This window comes from Puntigrus tetrazona, unplaced genomic scaffold (genome assembly GCF_018831695.1).
Source record: "Puntigrus tetrazona isolate hp1 unplaced genomic scaffold, ASM1883169v1 S000000001, whole genome shotgun sequence".
NCBI classification, from domain to species: domain Eukaryota; kingdom Metazoa; phylum Chordata; class Actinopteri; order Cypriniformes; family Cyprinidae; genus Puntigrus; species Puntigrus tetrazona.
The window spans coordinates 1440549-1458581 of record NW_025047681.1 but is presented as its reverse complement, the minus strand read 5'-3'; the positions used below and the strand labels follow the sequence as shown (position 1 = coordinate 1458581).

At 37.2% G+C, this 18033-nt stretch overlaps 3 protein-coding genes across 3 annotated transcripts; all 3 read right to left on the bottom strand.

Annotated features, from left to right (window-relative positions):
* Positions 1-1211: 1211 nt before the first annotated feature.
* LOC122331725 (type-1 angiotensin II receptor-like) lies at positions 1212-3688 on the bottom strand. The gene is made up of 4 exons (XM_043229236.1): positions 3459-3688; positions 3071-3135; positions 2851-2975; positions 1212-2293 (listed from the first exon to the last, which is right to left on the bottom strand). The coding sequence occupies exon 4, from the start codon at positions 2266-2268 to the stop codon at positions 1303-1305; it is 966 nt and encodes a 321-aa protein (XP_043085171.1). The 5' UTR covers positions 2269-2293; positions 2851-2975; positions 3071-3135; positions 3459-3688; the 3' UTR covers positions 1212-1302.
* A 2630-nt stretch (positions 3689-6318) lies between these two features.
* Positions 6319-10311, bottom strand: LOC122331733. Its single transcript, XM_043229243.1, has 2 exons — positions 9013-10311; positions 6319-8478 (listed from the first exon to the last, which is right to left on the bottom strand). Exon 1 carries the CDS (start codon positions 9944-9946, stop codon positions 9323-9325), a length of 624 nt encoding a protein of 207 aa, XP_043085178.1. The 5' UTR covers positions 9947-10311; the 3' UTR covers positions 6319-8478; positions 9013-9322.
* Positions 10312-10577: 266 nt separating this feature from the next.
* LOC122331720 lies at positions 10578-14356 on the bottom strand. Its single transcript, XM_043229229.1, has 2 exons — positions 14274-14356; positions 10578-12723 (listed from the first exon to the last, which is right to left on the bottom strand). Exon 2 carries the CDS (start codon positions 12710-12712, stop codon positions 11687-11689), a length of 1026 nt encoding a protein of 341 aa, XP_043085164.1. The 5' UTR covers positions 12713-12723; positions 14274-14356; the 3' UTR covers positions 10578-11686.
* Positions 14357-18033: the final 3677 nt, after the last annotated feature.

The following is an 18033-nucleotide window of genomic DNA, read 5'->3' as shown; positions in this document are numbered from 1 at the left end:
CAAGCAAAAAATCTAACTGAAACATGTTAGGTTGAAGTTTATATGTTTCAAAGAGTACACAGAGGTGAAGACCAGTAAAACAAAAGCATGCAAATGTAGAACAGGGTCGGGAAAGTTCCTGTCCTGGGCTATTTGGCATCCCAGTGTCATTCAAATGCATAGGTGTTATACAGCCTGAAACAAAAGGCACAGTTGTACCTCAGGATTAGCATTCACACTTGACTTGGGACACCTACTGGATGTTCAAGAACAAAAGACAAAAGATAACTGTCTCGGGGCTTGGGCTTCCTGCTCTTAGAATGCAAATTGCAATACACATTCAGCTTATACTATTACATTGGAATCTGTGTTTAAGCTTTTATGAATTTGTAATACAACACCCTGATTAGCTGCTTCAGGTGTGTTTAATTAGGGTTGGAGCTAAACTCTGCAGGACACTGACCCTTCAGGACAGAGTTTGGACGTCCCTGGGGTGGAGTAACCCTTTAATATTAAGTGTGATAACATTCTCTTTTCTTTTAAATATCTTATTTTATTTGTATTTTTTTTATTTTAAACGTGTATGCATTTGTTCAATAGTGGGCATTTGAACAATCAATAGTAAATACTTAAGCACCTACCTGTTCTGTTTTAAGTAATCTTGATCATTTCTAAATAAATCTACTTTAGGCGAAAGTAAAGACACTTTATTTGGTCTTCCAAAGACACACGCCTTGATTTTAGTCTTTATATCTTCAGTGATCTTAACTATTAACAAACAGCTTGTAATACACCATATGAGTTTTGCTTTATCTTTGATGTGATTTCATGTTAATCCAAGAAAACTTTTGACTGAAAGCTCTTGACTGATTAGTTATTGTTTAAATTACTTAATTCAAAGTTAAACCAAAAATTATTCAGACACCATATAATTATTTTTTATGTAGTGGGGACAGGACACTATAGTTCATTTAAGGGAGTATATTCTTTTATTGCTATTGTGACCTTTTCACGCCACAGACTGAACAAAATAAAGCATTGCCTGGTAATTTTTCAACAAAGTAGTTGTGTAAATGTGTAACAGAGCTGAATTTTTGGTTGATAGACAGATAATGAAATACAATCAAAGTTATTTATATGCTTACACAATACTCTTGATAATGGCAGAAGATGGTAAGGGATTGGAGGAAGTTTTCATCATTTTCTGTCAAAAATCCCTCACTAAAATATCAGCTAACAAGTATAAATGTGAAATAAAATAAAAATTGACACTGATTACAAATTAAAAATAACGCTGTGTTTTTCAGCTCATTTAGCAGCAGGTTAAACTGAGCTGCCGGTGTTCAGTAAATGAGATGAAGGCTTTTGAGCTGAAATACAGCACACTACAGAAGAGCAGCTGTTTTGTGGATTCACTAAAGAGCGTTCGTCCTGGTTTCGTTTCCAACTCTGTCTACGACAGCAGCAAACAGACTTCAACAAATTACCAACATCAGGCCTTATGAACATGTACAGAAAACAGTCAGCAAGTGGATTCAGACACGCAATCATTCGTGCATAGCAGTACAATTTTGTTAGAATTCTGCAATAGTGAGAAAACCTCTCAATAAATACCATAAGCACATAAGGAAGAACAAGAAATGTGTAAGTCAACAGCACCAGGAACAAAATGCCCAAAATTGATTTGCGTTTCTGAGCAGTCAATGATATTGCGTGAGAAAGACCTCGACAAGCGCCAGCAAAACAGAGAATGATTATGGGATAAGGAATTAAACAGGCTATAAACATTGGCAGAGGTCTCAAATAAATATAAGGGTATATTCCTGCACAGGTTAGAGGCACAAACCAGATGATCACAGAAATAAAACAAGAGAGTTTGAGTGATTGGTGAGATTTGTACCAGATAGGATGACAAATCAGAAGATATCGTTCAAAAGCAACACATGCCATAAAATACAGACCCACCATCAAAGAATAGTTATATGCCGGAACCAGTCTCTCATGCCATGAGATTGTTGCTGCTATTAATATACTAATGACCTGTACGAGATCTGAAAGTATTAAATTACTAACAAAAACTGCAGCAGCAGGCCTGGATTTGATGATGAAACACAAGGCGATCAGAGTTAAGATCATGACTAGGATCTCAATGACTGAAAGGACACGGATATATATAAGTTCTGGATAACCTTCCATAAAATGAGTACTTTGGAGTTCCATTAAATTCCTAAAGAGTAAATCATCATCGGATGCAGCCGAGTCATTGATGCTGATGTTAAGTTGAGCCATCGTTTCAGAAGTTCCTGAGAAAGCACTGAATAACAAACCGGTCATTAGTGTTAATATGTAAGAAATGCTTTAGTTTATCAATGCAAAATTGTATTATTAGTAAAAACAGATGGCCTAACGTGTTTCTTTTGTCTAATTGTTGTGTAGTTGTCATTTAAATGGCAGGTATGTGATATTACAGGGATGGTTCACCCAGAAGTGAACATTGTGTCATCAATTATTCACCTTCATGTTGTTTCAAACTTGGAAAAATTGTTCATCTTCTGAACCACAAATAAAGATATTTTTGATGAATTCTGAGAGAGTTCTGTTCCTCCACTAACAGTAAATGCAAGTTTGATGCTTCAGAACAAAATGATTCAACTAATTCATATGAATGTAGAGGTTTAGTCAAAATGTTTTTCCTTTTATATGATAAAGATTCATTCACATATTTACACTGATCAGCAAAAAATAGAACCGCATTTTTCTTACGAATCTTAGACATGCTGCAAAACACAAATTATCCGAACTTTTAAAAAGTCAAACTAGTATGATTTAAAGAAATAGTTCAATAAACAAGCAATAAATACTGAAACTTACAATTATGTTAGAACCTGTCCAGTGGGTTTATGTTTCATCATGTTTCATCAGTCAAAGGAAAGCTTTCAGCGTCATGTTTTTCTACAGCCATCAACTCATAAAAACACACTCCAACTGCTGTTGATCTGATGGAGAACACAATTAAGACACAAAAAAGTGAATAAACGTTTAGTCCATTTAGAAAGCAACTTTAAAATGTCTCATTTGAGGGAGGTCTTACTGTCTTGTAAGGAGCAAGACTGGAGAAGCTGTAGTGAGTTGTGTTTATTGAGCATCAGTTGTATGCTGAAAAAAAGTGAGACGAGTGTGAGTAGAACACAATAACATTGATAAATCAGTTAAACAGGTCTTTCTTGTAGGAATACACAGAAGCAGATGATGATGATCCAACTCTGACTAAACGAGTTCAGCTCCAACCTGAATTAAACTCAAAGTTTCACTCAATCAGTGCCATATAAATGATTTGTAATGAGTGTTAAACTATAATTACGGTTGAAAAAAGGTGTAAGATAAAGACACACTAGAAACAACTAGAAAACATCTTTTTTCTACCCTTTAACAGGTAGAGTAAGGATAGTCGCATCTAATCTAAACCATGAAGCACTCACTTGCCCGCAGGTTGAAGTTCTTCAGGAATGATGTAGAAGACTCCCTTGTTTGAAGCTCAGTTTTTAGTTACAATTGGCTCTCGTGAGAGTTTACTTTTAATAAACTCTTATTTTTTTGGTTACAATACAAAGCACTACAGGCAAAAATAAAGTTTGATTGTAAAACCTGTAACTTAGCCGATTATTTTAAGTAGTAATACTAGAGAAGCTGTTAGGTGTCCTTCACACATAATGCAGACAGCATCTGAAGAGTAGTTTACTTTTCAGACCTTTTTATACTACATTTGAATGACATCATCATATTAGTCATCACTTCCTCAATGTCTTGCATAACCCAGTCTTTCTGTTGTAGGTGAATCAGTCTCTGTAGCTCATACTTAATAAGGCATTGGTCTTTCCTTTGTCACTCACATTGCTGTCTGCGTTTCACACTCTTTTGTTTCTTCTTCATGGTCTTCATCTGATTCATCTCTTGCTGGTGTTGAAACCTGCTGTCTTCACCTCTGAGTATCCACTACTCAACCTTTATGGTTGGGTTTCAAAGCAGTCTTTCACACATGTTGCTTACTCATTCTAGCAAAGCAATTTTACAATTGCAAGTATCTTTATCTCAAAGCGTATATGGCACTATATACTCAAAGCACTATTTCTATGGAAATATCTGTGACTTTCCTAGTCATTTTCCTAGCGTGTTGGACAAAATAATAGGTAAATGCCTGTAGACGACTAAAACTTCCAAAAGACAAATTTCTTTGTCCTCTTCTGCATTTTAGCTCTCAAACGGCTGAGACAAGAAATGCTATGCCATCCCGTTAGAATACAAACATACCCACACTTATTATTACGCCGCTGGAGTAGTTTCTCATTGTGGATTTCCCTCGATATCCAGAGCATTTACACTTCTTGTGGGGAAAAAAGTTGTGTAGCTCACAAAGTGCAACCATTTTACGTCATCGGAATAATGGCGCCCCCCACGTGTGAATTTATTTTTAATAACATAAACCATTAATGGGATTCCAGTAAGGGGCATTCATTTACATTATATTAAGCCATAAGTCTTAATACCCAGGGTTCCCTTTAAGGTTGTTGAGTAAGCACTTAGTATTGTTCCCTGCAAAGAAACACCAACTGCATTTTGTAGGTACTTGACCTGTTATGGGGAAATAGATCTGCTAATGTAAGATACCTCTCCAGAATTGTGTTGTTGTTGTTTTTCCCAACTGCTTACCTCACGCTTAGTCCTTCCTCTTTCACAGCTTCCACATTTTCTCAAAATACAGAAAGCAAAATATAACTGTTGATGTGTGATTCATCTCTGCTCTTTTTGTTTAGAACAAGTGCATGCTAATGATGTTTTATTTTTGTACAGTAACGTGCGTCGTAGTGTGAGTCATTCATTTCATCATATAGTCTACACGCAGGTCGCGTCATAGTGATCTTACAGGACTGCTAAAAAAATGTAGTGTGTTTTACAGCTACATAGTGACTATTAGTCTTGTCCTACTTCGTTCTGTTCTAGATCGTTTTACACTGTCTCAACATAATACATTTTACAATAAAAAGATAAAGAAGCAACCGAATATAAAGAGAAACCAAGAGGTATAACAAAAGGGCTAAACAAAAACCAGGAGACAATTTTATAGTTCTTGGCAGGTGTTCAAAATTATGAAATTCTCAAAGACGCCTGGAGGCATGTCACACCTAAATCTTGGAACAGCTGGCTTCAGAGGTTGCTTTAATGGAGACAATTAGGCCTCCTGTATTTTCTGTGTGTTTTTTAGTCAAATAAGAGGTAAATGTTGATATAAGAATGAATGATTACCACATTGCTAATCGGAAGGCCTTAATGGATATTAAAAATGCTATTTTGCTAACAGCAGCACGTAATCAAAAATATATCTCAAACTTTTAACATATGCATTCTGTCACACAAGAGATGTCAAGTGGACATCTATATTAGATGTCTTTTTAAGATATGGTCTAATGAAAAACTGACATCTGAAAGTTGTCTTTATTAAAAATCTCCTCATCTTGAAAGCATGTGCTGTCTACAAACATCTTATAGAGATCTTGCAGATGCATGTGTGCTATCTGGGCACTCAACTTTTATTAAAAAAAAAAAAAAAAATAAGGTAAAATGCATAGACTGGATGAAACTTTAAAATTCTTACTTGTGCATGGTGATGTGACAATGTCTTTTAAATCCATTACTCATTTACCGCATTTTAATTTCTTCATTTACAGACATTAAAGAATCTATATAATATGTCCATAAATGCTCAAAACACACACACTCCGGTTATTAAAACGTTCAATACATTTTGAACCACTAATACAATCTGTATGATTCTCGGCTTTTCAGAGATATAACTTGTGCATCTTGGACATTTGTATGCTTCGTAGTAAAAGTGAATACTTCATAACATTTTAACAGCATTGATTCGTAACACAGTTGCTGATGCTTAGTCCCACCCCCAAGCCCAGATTGGTTCAAAATGTCATCTACAGTGTTGGGGGTAACACATTACATGTAACGCAAGTTACGTAATATTTTTCAAGTAACTAGTGAAGTAATGCATTGTTTTTTAATTTATAAAAAAATATCAAGGGTTACTTTTTTTTTTTTTTTTTTTTTTTTTTTAAAAAGCCTTCCTAGGTATGTTTGTCATTGAGGGGGGGAAATGGCAATGATGAAAGACATTCTCTCTCTCTCTCTCTCTCTCTCTCTCTCTCTCTCTCTCTCTCTTTGTGCAATACATTAAAAATTTAATACAAAGAGAAAGAGAGAGAAAATGTGTAAAAAAAAGGCAATGAAAGAAACTGATTTACATTTTTATTGCAGAACATCCAGATACGGGAACAAAGAAAGAAAAAGTTTAATCAAATTCATATGCACAGTAAATTTTGCAGTGTTAAAACAACTCTTTAAGAGTTAAGTTCAACACTAGACTCGAGTGTATTTGGTCCCACTTAGATTTGGTGATAAAATGACTCTCTTAGAAGTGTTCAATTTTCAGAGTAAAATTATACTACAATTTAACACTAGAAGAAGTTGACTCCTAAATGGTGTTAATATAATTTAACACTAAGAGAAAATTAACACCAATTAATGTTAATATTTCACTTTTGCAGAGTTGTGTGTGTGTGTGTGTGTGTGTGTGTGTAAGGAAAATAATCCTATCCTATTAAGTAGTTTATACATTTTGGTATTGCAATAGGTTAAAATAAAGCAGAACGTGAAATATTGGCACTGTAGTTAAAGTGCAAAGTCAACTCTTATATTGTTTTTCTTTTTTTTAAAAAATACATAGAGCAGAAAACAGCTTCATTAACATTTGAATAAAACACTGTCAGGCTTCAACACATACATGACATTTGAAAAAACATCACTTCTGCATAAAATGACAATAGGGCACTTTATACAGTACAGAATCTGTTGTGCCATATTTCATCTGAAGATCAAATGGTTTGAAATAACAGCTTGTTAACGTTCACTACTTTTCACCCAATTTGTGTATACCTTTTTTTAAAACGCAAAGGTTTGGCGGTCTCAAAATCATTGTAAAATAAATTTGTAAGATATTTTTTTCTGTGCAAACTAAAAGTTACTTTTAAAAAGTGCCGCATCACTTAAGTCAACATAAACACCTTCCCTGGGTTTAAAGAATTCAGTAAGATGTGGATTTTTTTTAAAAAATTGACTTCAGTGTTTCTAAAATGGGAATATAGGCAAATTTATCTGTTACAACAACTTGATCAAATGTACTAGTAGTTTTATTTCTCCTGCAAGCACTAGCGTTGGTTCAACAGTGGCCCATTTCTCTGTAAAGTTTTTTTTTTTCCTTTTGGCTTCTGAATTGAACGAAGTAAATGAATTTTCCAAACGCTGAATTGAACTTTCTAGTTTCCTTTTTAGTAGCAATGTCATTTGTAGACAAACAAAGCAAAGCTGCATCCTGGGCTTGACTGTGAACTATTTCCTCCATAAGTGAAACAAAACCATTTATAGCAGACTGACTTAACCTAGCAACTTTTAATTGTGCAACAGCAGACGCACACAATACTGATGTTGTGGCCACCTCTCCAAAAATAACAATCTGATCAAATGTTTGAGTACTTTGTCCTTCTGCCTCAGCAGTCTCAGGGTTGTAAATGGTGTCAAAACTCTGATCACTTTGCTTAGTATGTTTTGTATTCACATGTTTTCTAAAACCTGAAAAAAGTACCAAATACAGAACTACACATTTAAGTCAGATTCTTTCCAGGAACAAAACCATGAACTAATCTGAAGTGCCTAAGAAGCAAGTTTCAACCATTTAACTACAAAAAACTTAATGAGGGTGGAGAAACTAAAGGCACCTAGCTAAGCAACCTAGCTCCGCAACACAAGGACTCTCTTTCACCTTGCCAACATCTATGTTAAGCACAGTAGTTTGAATGAAAATGTACATGTTGTGTAGCATGTTGAAGAGGTGCCAAAAACAAAGTGTGCCTTTTAAACAGTTCGTCAAAGGCACCAAGAGAAGAGGTTGACTTGCATGGAATGGCTGGTGAACTGAATTCTTTGGCTAGGAAGTAGGGCTGAGCAATAGCTGAGATTCTCCTCAATGTTTGTTCCACTCTAAGAAATCCAAGCAAATAAGAGATCTATCACCAGTTTGTTAAATATAAAACAGAACAGAACAAAACAAACCTTCTTGAAGAGAGGCAGAGACCTTTCCTGGTCTTTTTCGGCCTTGGGCAGAGGGTGGGATCAAATGCAACAGAAGTATTAAAGAGGGTGCCGTCTCAACCTGTTTAAACGCACGTTATGTTAGCAAAATTTTACCTTACAAAAACTAACACCCTCTTCTGAGATACCAGTAGGTGATTCAGCTGCGAGCAGTAGTTCTTCCAAATCACTGGTGCTTGGAAGCTTTTTGCACTGCTGAATCACTTTTTTGTTGAATACAGTGGTCCACTTTTCCAGTAGCTTGCCTGACACTCCTCCTCCAAACATCAGAACAAAGTCTTGCTCAATCTAAGAAGAGGCAGAAATGGATGACAAAAAATAATGGATATAAACATATTTAGAAATCAGTATACATTTTACTGCATTGTAAAATTGTTGGAAAGTATGATTATAATCAATCAATCAATCATTTTTATTTTTATAGAGCTTTTAACAACGCAGGTTGCATCAAAGCACTGTGCTGGTGCATAAATCCGCGATCCGATGATAAAAGCAGGTCAATAGTAACTCTAATGAGAGCAGTCTCAAAACCTGATTGGAAGTCCTCACAGACACCATTTTTTTCTAAAAAGGAATACAGTTGTGAGGATACTACCTTTTCTAGTATCTTTGACAGAAAAGGGAGATTAGAGATTGGTCTGTAATTTACTAAGTCTTTGGGATCAAGATGTGGTTTCTTAATAAGAGGCTTAACTACTGCCAGTTTGAAGGTTTTGGGAACATATCCTAATGACAATGATGAATTAATAATGTTCAAAATAGGATCTATGACTTCTGGAAGCAAATCTTTTAATAGTTTAGATGGAATAGGGTCTAACATACATGTTGCTGGTTCAGATATACTTCTAATTTGCAGGTTCTGGAGTGTTGTTGTCTGCCTCAAAGCGGGCGAAGAAGTTATTCAGATGGTTCAGCAGAGAGATGGAGCTATCACAGGTTCGTGGAGAGGGCTTGTAGTCCGTGATGGTTTGGATTCCTCGCCACAGGTTCCTGCTGTCTCTGCTGTCACTGAAACAGTCTGCAATCCTCCTGGAGTACTGTCTCTTGGCCAGTCTGATGCCCCGAGACAGGTTGGCCCTGGCAGTCCTTAGGCCCACCTCGTCCCCAGCTCTGAAGGCAGTGTTCCTGGCCCTCAGGAGCCTCCTGTTAGCCAAGGTTTCTGATTGGCCCGTATGGTGATGGTTCTGGTGACAGTGACATCATCCATGCACTTCCTCATGTAGGACGTGACGGTCTCCGTGTACTCCTGGAGGTCAGTGATGTTGTTGTAGGTGGCTGCTTGCTTGGAGACACTCCAGTCTGTGGTGGAGAAGCAGTCCTGGAGTGCCTCTGTAGATCCCTCAGGCCACACACGTACCTGCTTTGTAGCTGGTTTGGCCACTTTAATCAGTGGCCTGTATGCTGGCATTAGCACAACAGTGGTGTGGTCTGAGGCTCCGAGGTGGGGAAGGGAGAGGGCTTTGTAGGCTCCCCTACAAGCAGTGTAAACATTGTCTAAAGTGTTGGTACCTCTTGTGGGAAAGTTGATGTGACCATGGAGTTGTGTAAGCACGCTCTTGGGGTTTGCGTGGTTGAAATCCCCAGCCAGGATGAGAAAGGCATCAGGGTGGGCTGTGTTCTGCTCGCTGATGTGCTGATAGAGTTCGTTCAGTGCCTCACTCCTGTTGTTGCTGGAGCCAGGAGGGATGTAAACTGCCACCAACAATATGGCACTAAATTCCCTCGGCAGGTAGAATGGCGGGCACTTCATGATCATAAGCTCCACCAATGGAGAGCAGTGTTTACAGACCACAACAGCATTGCGGCAGCAGGCATCACTGATGTAAACACAGAGTCCCCCGCCGCGAGTCTTCCCCCCCTCGACGAGCGCTCTGTCTGCCCGGTGGCACGTTAGCCGGGCTAGCTGAATGGCACAGTCCGGGACGCTGTCATTGAGCCATGTCTCCACAAACACAAAGACACAGTCTTGGAAGCTGTGCGGAGTAGCCGAATGTAGTCCAGTTTATTGTCCAGTGACTGTACGTTGGCCAGTATGTGTGTAGGAATAGCCGGCCGGTGAGGGCTAGCCGCTAGCATAGCCCGGATGCCTCAGCGCTTCCCCCTCTTCTGCTTCATGTTCCGCCTGTGGCGCTTCCATTGTGGCCTGGTTGCAGGCGTGGGGTCGATGATCGAACAGGCCTCCGGGCTGACTACAGACATGTAGCTCTTCCATCATCGTTGTATTAATGTCTGCATTTATGGTTTTACCGATGGCGAGCAGGAATTCACGGAAGTATGTGAGCCTTGGGATTAATGGATGCAACAAAAGACGGACAAATGCACAAAGGTGCACAACACAAAAGACACAAAACGCCGATTTGCAGGGAGAGAGAGGAGCCGCTGCATGTGCATGCGCCGCCATCTTGTAATACAATATCAGAACATAACCTGCCCCGGAGGCTAGCTGTGGAGCGTAAGTTACTATGGCGATGAACCCTGCTAAAAGCCAAACCAATTTAATGGTACCTAAAATTAACTGAACTTATATATCATTTAAATAACTTTACAAATAGAAATAAGAAATTAGCAATTCAAAGTGGGTTTCTTTTTGCAGAGCATAAAATGTTGAAAACTACTCATTTGTCCAGCCTCATCGATGTACTTGTGTGGCTGTTACCCCTCAGTCTAGAACTGCCCTACTGTGGATTTATTAATTTTTATCTGACATCTTCATGTGCTCCTTTCCACACCACACCATAACACACATTTAGATATAAAAACCCTTAGAGAGAAAAAAAATGGATTAATTGGATATGAATATTTTGTGTATATATGATATCGATATCAAAGTTAAAATTTCCCTATTATCTACAAATAATTTCTCCCAATTACTACATTGTTATAATATGCACTTATCCTGCTGATCGATAATCGCTAATGTAGCTTAATAAACAAACTCTCTCAAACCTGGTTTATTTGAATGGTTGGAGTCTGTAATGGATCATAAAAATGCATATTTCAGTTGCAAACCTCTAGGTTCTATTAATTCTTTGTTTTCTGCATATTTCTTAAACAAAAAAAAAAAAATCACATTTCATAGACAAGTCTGTGTGGTATGTGAAAGTGTGGATTCGTCAGACATACACAACACTTTGGTAAAGGGAAAGACTCAATGAAGCCTCAGACTTTATGGCAGCTTTAATATATTGAAAGCATAATGCAAATTAGATGAAATGTAATTTTCTACATGTTCACACATGTACAGAATGTGCAAATTAATATAAAATGCTGTGCTTACTGACTTGTTAATCAACCTTCAACTAAAGAAATTATTTTTTTTGTTGTATTATTTAATTGTATTAACCATTAAAAATTAACGTATAGATATTTATTCACTTTATTCACCCTAATCTCTGCTACATTTTAAGCAATGCTTTAACACATCTAAGCTACTACAGGTATTTAACTGAAGCACTTGGTTATCCTCGGAGTAAACCCGGGCTGATATTTCTTATGATTATGCAGGTGGCAGAGGGACTTCAGTTGGAGGGTTAGGCACATCGTCAATCTTCAAATCACGACAGAACAACACAGGTTCTTGCCCAAAACCCATTTTGTATTGCCACAGATAAAAACTCTGATTTGGCTGCAGCTCGAGTGAGAGTTGTTCTTCCACTTCAGTGAGTTCGGTCCAGGTTTCCTTTTCAGTGCTGACACGTGAACCTCCATATTCTGCAGAGAACGAGAACTGCCACTTCGCAATTAACCCTTCAAGGGTTCCAGATTCAGTCGAGACTGACGTGGCTATCTTCCAGTTGTGAGTGATCTGGGACATCTTCTCTTTATTGTATCCAACCTTTTTATTAATTTTATTTTGCCACTTCACTGGCGTGTTGCTGTCATTATTTATAGTTTTAATATTCTCCCACCTCCCAAATGCTGGGCCTTTAGTAATTGACAGCCCACCAGGCAGGAAGTTAAGAACATCAGGATGAACAGAGTAGACATTGACGCACTCGTCTTTGTTGAAGTTGGTACCTTTGTAGTATTCAACTCCCCACTTTGAACTCGGCTTGAGGAAGTAGTAGTGGAATCGCAAGCCCCAGTAATACAGACCGTCTCTGCAGTTGGGATGCAGCTTGTATTCTACAGCATCCCAGTCATGATTCATGTTAGTTGTTCTTCGGTAAGTGCCCTTTCCTTGGAAGATGATGTAAAAATTGCCAAAAGCCGAGAGGTAGTGGTCTCCACCTTGGCAGTTGGGATGAAGACTGTAAACTACAGCACTACTGTCTGTCGACAGATCGGTGACTCTGCGGTAAGAATTGCCCTTGATGATGTAGAAGTAGCCATCCTGATGACCAAGGTAATGGTCTCCATTTTGGCATGCAGGGTGCAGACTGAAAATGTTGAGGTCTGACCCTTTATTGAAATTACTTGACTGCATATAGAAGCCGAGATCAGAGCGGATTATATAATAGCAATGGTCCACTCCACAGAAGTCAGTACCTTTGGTTTTGCTCTTGGGAATAATGCTTTGCATCGTGCCTGAACCTGCAACACACAAAAAAAACAAAACAAAAACATTTAATCTGTAAAGGTAATGGATTGCTGTTATTTAAATGTTTCTATAGATTGATAAAACTTGATGTGATTTGTGATGATGAATCTTTAATAGGCATCATCTGACTAACAGTCATAATGGAAAATCAAAATGGAGGATAGGATCTTCAGCCGTTTATTGTATCAATGTTCTTGGCATGACCCAAGAACTCTATTCAATCTCGTGTCAAAACAAATTTCTTAACTTTTTTTTGAATGTTTCATATTTTTTGGACACAAGGTGATGCTTCTCTAAAACCTTTTGAGTATGTTCAGGATGCAGCATTTAAGGGGCCATGTTTGATTAACTCCCAACTCTACGAGGGTTCTCCTACTCTACAGTATGGTAGGTCTACATAAGCAAAGACATGTATCAATACAGCTTACAATCTCATGCTTTTTCTGCCAAATTGTTCAGATTTTATTAACAAAAAGGACCAGTAGTCAAAACCAGTAAGTCAAAACTACTCATGTGCCCTCGGATCACCCTTGAAATAACACAACATGTTTGGTCCGCATCAGTGGTGGTTCGCGACCCATTTGTGAGTCGCACAAAGTCGTTTATTTTTATGAGAAGAAACTTGCTCACTCTATTCACTTTGCTTTATTCTGCATGAGACTGCATGCACCGGAAAATTCTAATGTCATGAAAACTGTTTCAGTTATGTTCATTTATTTCTATTGTCTGTTTGTGCTGTTTTACATAAATTCAGTTTGAATGCAGGCTACATTGCATGGAATTGCCTACAGTTAATAAATAATTTAATTATCAAAAATAGGTTAAATACTAGAAGTACATAAAATGAAACAGACATACAAGAAAACATTTTTTATCTATCCCACAGTCTTGCTAGGTGTGTGTGTCCATTAACTGATCCAACGTTTTCATTTTTCATGAATCTCTTATTTCCTAGACACATCAATGCTATATAGGGAAAACAATGTGCCAAAGCTGAAAAATCTATCAACGATATTGCTTAATATTTAACCATAGCAAAAGTAAACTACTGGCTGAAGTACGTTTTTTCATCTCAGCTTTTAGTTTTCATTGAAAGTTATACAAATCTACTACTAAGCAGTTTAAATAGTTGGAGATAGTGGAGATACCTGCATGTCAACGTTTGCATTAATTGAGTCACATTTTGGAGCAAATCCGAAATTCTTTTGGATTATTCAACAACAAAATGTTCATGGGTCCAGAATTTTTATATGCAAGCATGAACCACAGAATCAGATGTAATAATTTTGTTTCTAGTCCTTATGCATAGAGAATCCAAACTTGAACCACGAGTGCCTCTATAGGCTGTCATAGATTTGAGCAGAAGAAAACTAATCATAGTACCAATAGTTATCCAAATATTATTCTCATAATACACACTATGTACTTCATATCAGTATTTTCTTTTCACTGAAATATTAGGAATCCAAACTCTAGTTCCCATTTCTATTTTGTTACTATCATTATACTTTAGGTAAAGTAATCTTAACTACAGAATACATACTTACTTGGACTGAACTGTAGACTGCGGTGCTAAGTCTGAGAGAAGCTCTTCTTCTGTAAAGCCTGAGAGATGTCTGTCTTACAGCTTGCTCTCTTAAATAAAGCACCAAAGAGGGCTGGCTGTATGATGTTAAACCCACCTTTACCCTATGTTTATTCAGGCTTGTGGGTGAAGGGTAAGACACACAGAATAAAAACTAAAAAGCATTTTTACTGTACTCTGGTAGCTGTGCCAGAATGTTTAATATAGTTTTCCACTTAAATTGTGAATAAGGCTGAAAAAGGACAGTTTAGCAGCCATTACAAATTTATACGACACTGAGTGAACCTTTGAGTTTGTTTAATTTGTGTTGGAGCTGAACCTTCACACTTCTGTTTCTGTGGATTCCTGCAGGAAATTTTGTCATTGATGTTATTGTACGTTTGGAGAGCTCTACACACCTCTGAAAGAATACAGCCACCACATCGGTGTTACACAAGGACACAAGAAAAAATATCAGATTGCTCCAAAAAAATATCACTAAATTACAGCCCTAGTTGAAATATTTCAAAATAACTGCATTGTTTTGTGACCTTTAAAAGACAAAGATTTTGTTGTTGAAAATTACTTTAAAATATAATTAAAATATTATAGCGTTCTAGTTAACCAAAAAGCTTTATTGTGTCTTTTGCCTTACAAAAGTGCCAGACGGGTTGAATGAAAATGCAAATTCAATCTCTTACAGCACGTCACATACTTACTGCTGTTTTTGACTTTTCTGTTCATGATTCAGTTTTCAACATTTTATGTTCTACAAATAGAGATAATAAAAATTTGCAATTCAAAGTGAGTTGAAGAAATTCTTTTATGATATTATTCAAGTGTCCACACTGCTTCCTTCTGTTCAAGCAAGGCTCCAAAGCACATATCAGACTATATTTTACATGCTGACACTGATGCTTTCTGTACAGCTGCATATCGCTGAACTGAATCAACACTGAACTGCATTTAGCTGAATGACACTATTGACTTGCGTGGAGCTTCTGAGGTTAGATTAGTCTTATATTTGAAGCTTCATTTGTAATGGTTTAAGTGCTGCGGAAATGAAAACCTTCAGCACTTCAGTCAATTTCAAAGGAAGTTTATTTTTATAGCTCTATTTCACGATACATATTGTTTCAAACAGCTTCACATGCATGTATTCATTTATTCTATCAGACGATAAGCTAGACAAAAGCTAGAGAAGAGCAGAAGCAAGACATAAAGTGGTGATGATAAAAAGGAGAAGAACTTTCTGAATAATCTTATTTTTTTGGGTTTCAATGCCCAGCCTTTGTATGTTTCCAGAGGAAAATGCAACATGAGTTATTATAACACAAGCAATAAAAAACAGACTCGGATAAGAAATTGGTTGTGGGCCTTTTCTGCTTGAATTGAGGTTGTTGTTGTGGCCCACAATCCGGCTCGGCCCTGTCCCCTCAAATGGCCCTTACACTGCTTGCCTGAAGAATACCAGAACCATCGCTGAAGTGAACCAAAACTCACCCACAATTCCTCAGCGTGCCCAGAAAGCAGCCCACAACAGTGCCCCAGATATCAGCCGGACAAAAGCCATCTACAAAACAGGAGAAACCAAATTAAACCGTTACAGACACATACATGATGAAACACAGAAACTAATAAATGAAATCCCACTCAATTACAGATGCGCAAAATATTAAAGATATATATTTAAAAAACAACAAACAGTAACTTGTGTCCAAGCAACTTGTGAAGTCTTTCTTCTCTTTCTGCCACCCTCACGGTCAAGAAAGTTTCAAGAAAGGCTTAAAATCGAATAAAAAGGCACTTCACAATGTTTTTATGCTCCAGACTTACATCTCTCCAGTTGACTGCTTTAACCAAGTCCTTTATTATTGCCTGCCTTGTGAAGACCACGGTGTGGTATATTACATCCACTTCACCCAGCAATCCAGGTTTGAATATCTGAAATATATTTTTAAGCTATTAATCTAGAACACTAGGATTGATCTCGCACACTACTTACTTACAAGAGTAATTACAACCAGACCAGAGTGATAACAGTAGAAGACTATGCATAACTGAGACTGTCACCTACCACTTTTTATCTTGTGTCCAGACAGGATTGAAGATTGCTTTCAAGGGAAGTTAACAACCTTTTAATCTTTGACTGAAACCCATTTGGTCTTTGGTTGATTTGTGATCCTGCACCGTAATTATAACTATAACTTAAACAATTAAAAATAAAGAACTACAAATAAAGAACCAAAAGCCACATTCAAGCCTCTCCGTTCAGAATTGTTCATTACCTCAACAACCGTCTGCATATCCATGTTAAACATACTGCTTGTGTTTATCTCCTAGCAAATGAAAAACACCTTGCGTCTGAAGCAGTAATTAAATATAGAGCAAGAGTGTATGTTATATATGTCTATAATTTTAGATGCCACTCAGCTGTTTATGAGAAGAAATCAAGCATAGGACACGTGCAGTTACTTTCCACGTAACCTTTGACACAACACTGAATACTCTGCACATGTTCTTCATTTTAATAAAACTCTGTTTTTCCATGTTGGGGGGGGAAATATACATAGAACTGAGTTCATATGTTTCACTTCTTTTGCTGAGTAGGATACCATAACATGCAGTTCTATTTTAAACTTGAATTAACTTTTTTAATGCAGTCATATACATTTCAACATTAAAATATTTAGCCAAAAAAAATTCAGAGCATTAATATAAATTCATATAATTATATAAATACTTAATGCATGTTAAATATAATAGATCTAATGTTGAAATATAAATGCTGATGCTGATTGCAGCTTACATGCATTAAGATCAGATCAGCAGTTTTTTTTGTTTTTTTTTTTGCTTTGTTGTCATCTACGTTTGAAAACCTGGTATTATATTTCATGCGTGGGTTGTACTGCAGTGAATTTCCCGGGAAAACATAATAAGGGTTTTCTAATTTGAGTGCTACGGGTATAAGACAATTGTATAAGATCTCTACAATGTGAGGACAAACTCACACCACATTTTGTTGCTATATTTCTTGTTAGAACATCAAATCTATTTATAATACATTATTAGGGTATTCTTAATGCATTACAAAAAAAAGTGTGTGTATGTATATGTGTGCATGTATGTGTGTATGTATATACAGTGCCTTGCGAAAGTTTTCGGCCCCCTTGAACTTTGTGACCCTTTGCCACATTTTAGGCTTCAAACAAAGCTATAAGACTGTAATTTTTTGTAAAGAATCAACAACAAGTGAGACACAATCATGAAGTGGAACGAAATTTATTGGATATTTCAAACTTAGGCGTGCAAAATTATTCAGTTAATACTTTGTAGCACCACCTTTTGCTGCGATTACAGCTAGAAGTCGCTTGGGGTATGTCTCTATCAGTTTTGCACATTGAGAGACTGAAATTTTTGCCCATTCCTCCTTGGAAAACAGCTCAAGCTCAGTGAGGTTGGATGGAGAGCGTTTGTAAACAGCAGTTTTCAGTTCTTTCCACAGATTCTCGATTGGATTCAGGTCTGGACTTTGACTTGGCCATTCTAACACCATATGTTTATTTGTGAACCATTCCATTGTAGATTTTGCTTTATGTTTTGGATCATTGTCTTGTTGGAAGACAAATCTCCGTCCCAGTCTCAGGTCTTTTGCAGACTCCATCAGGTTTTCTTCCAGAATGGTCCTGTATTTGGCTCCATTCATCTTCCCATCAATTTTAACCATCTTCCCTGTCCC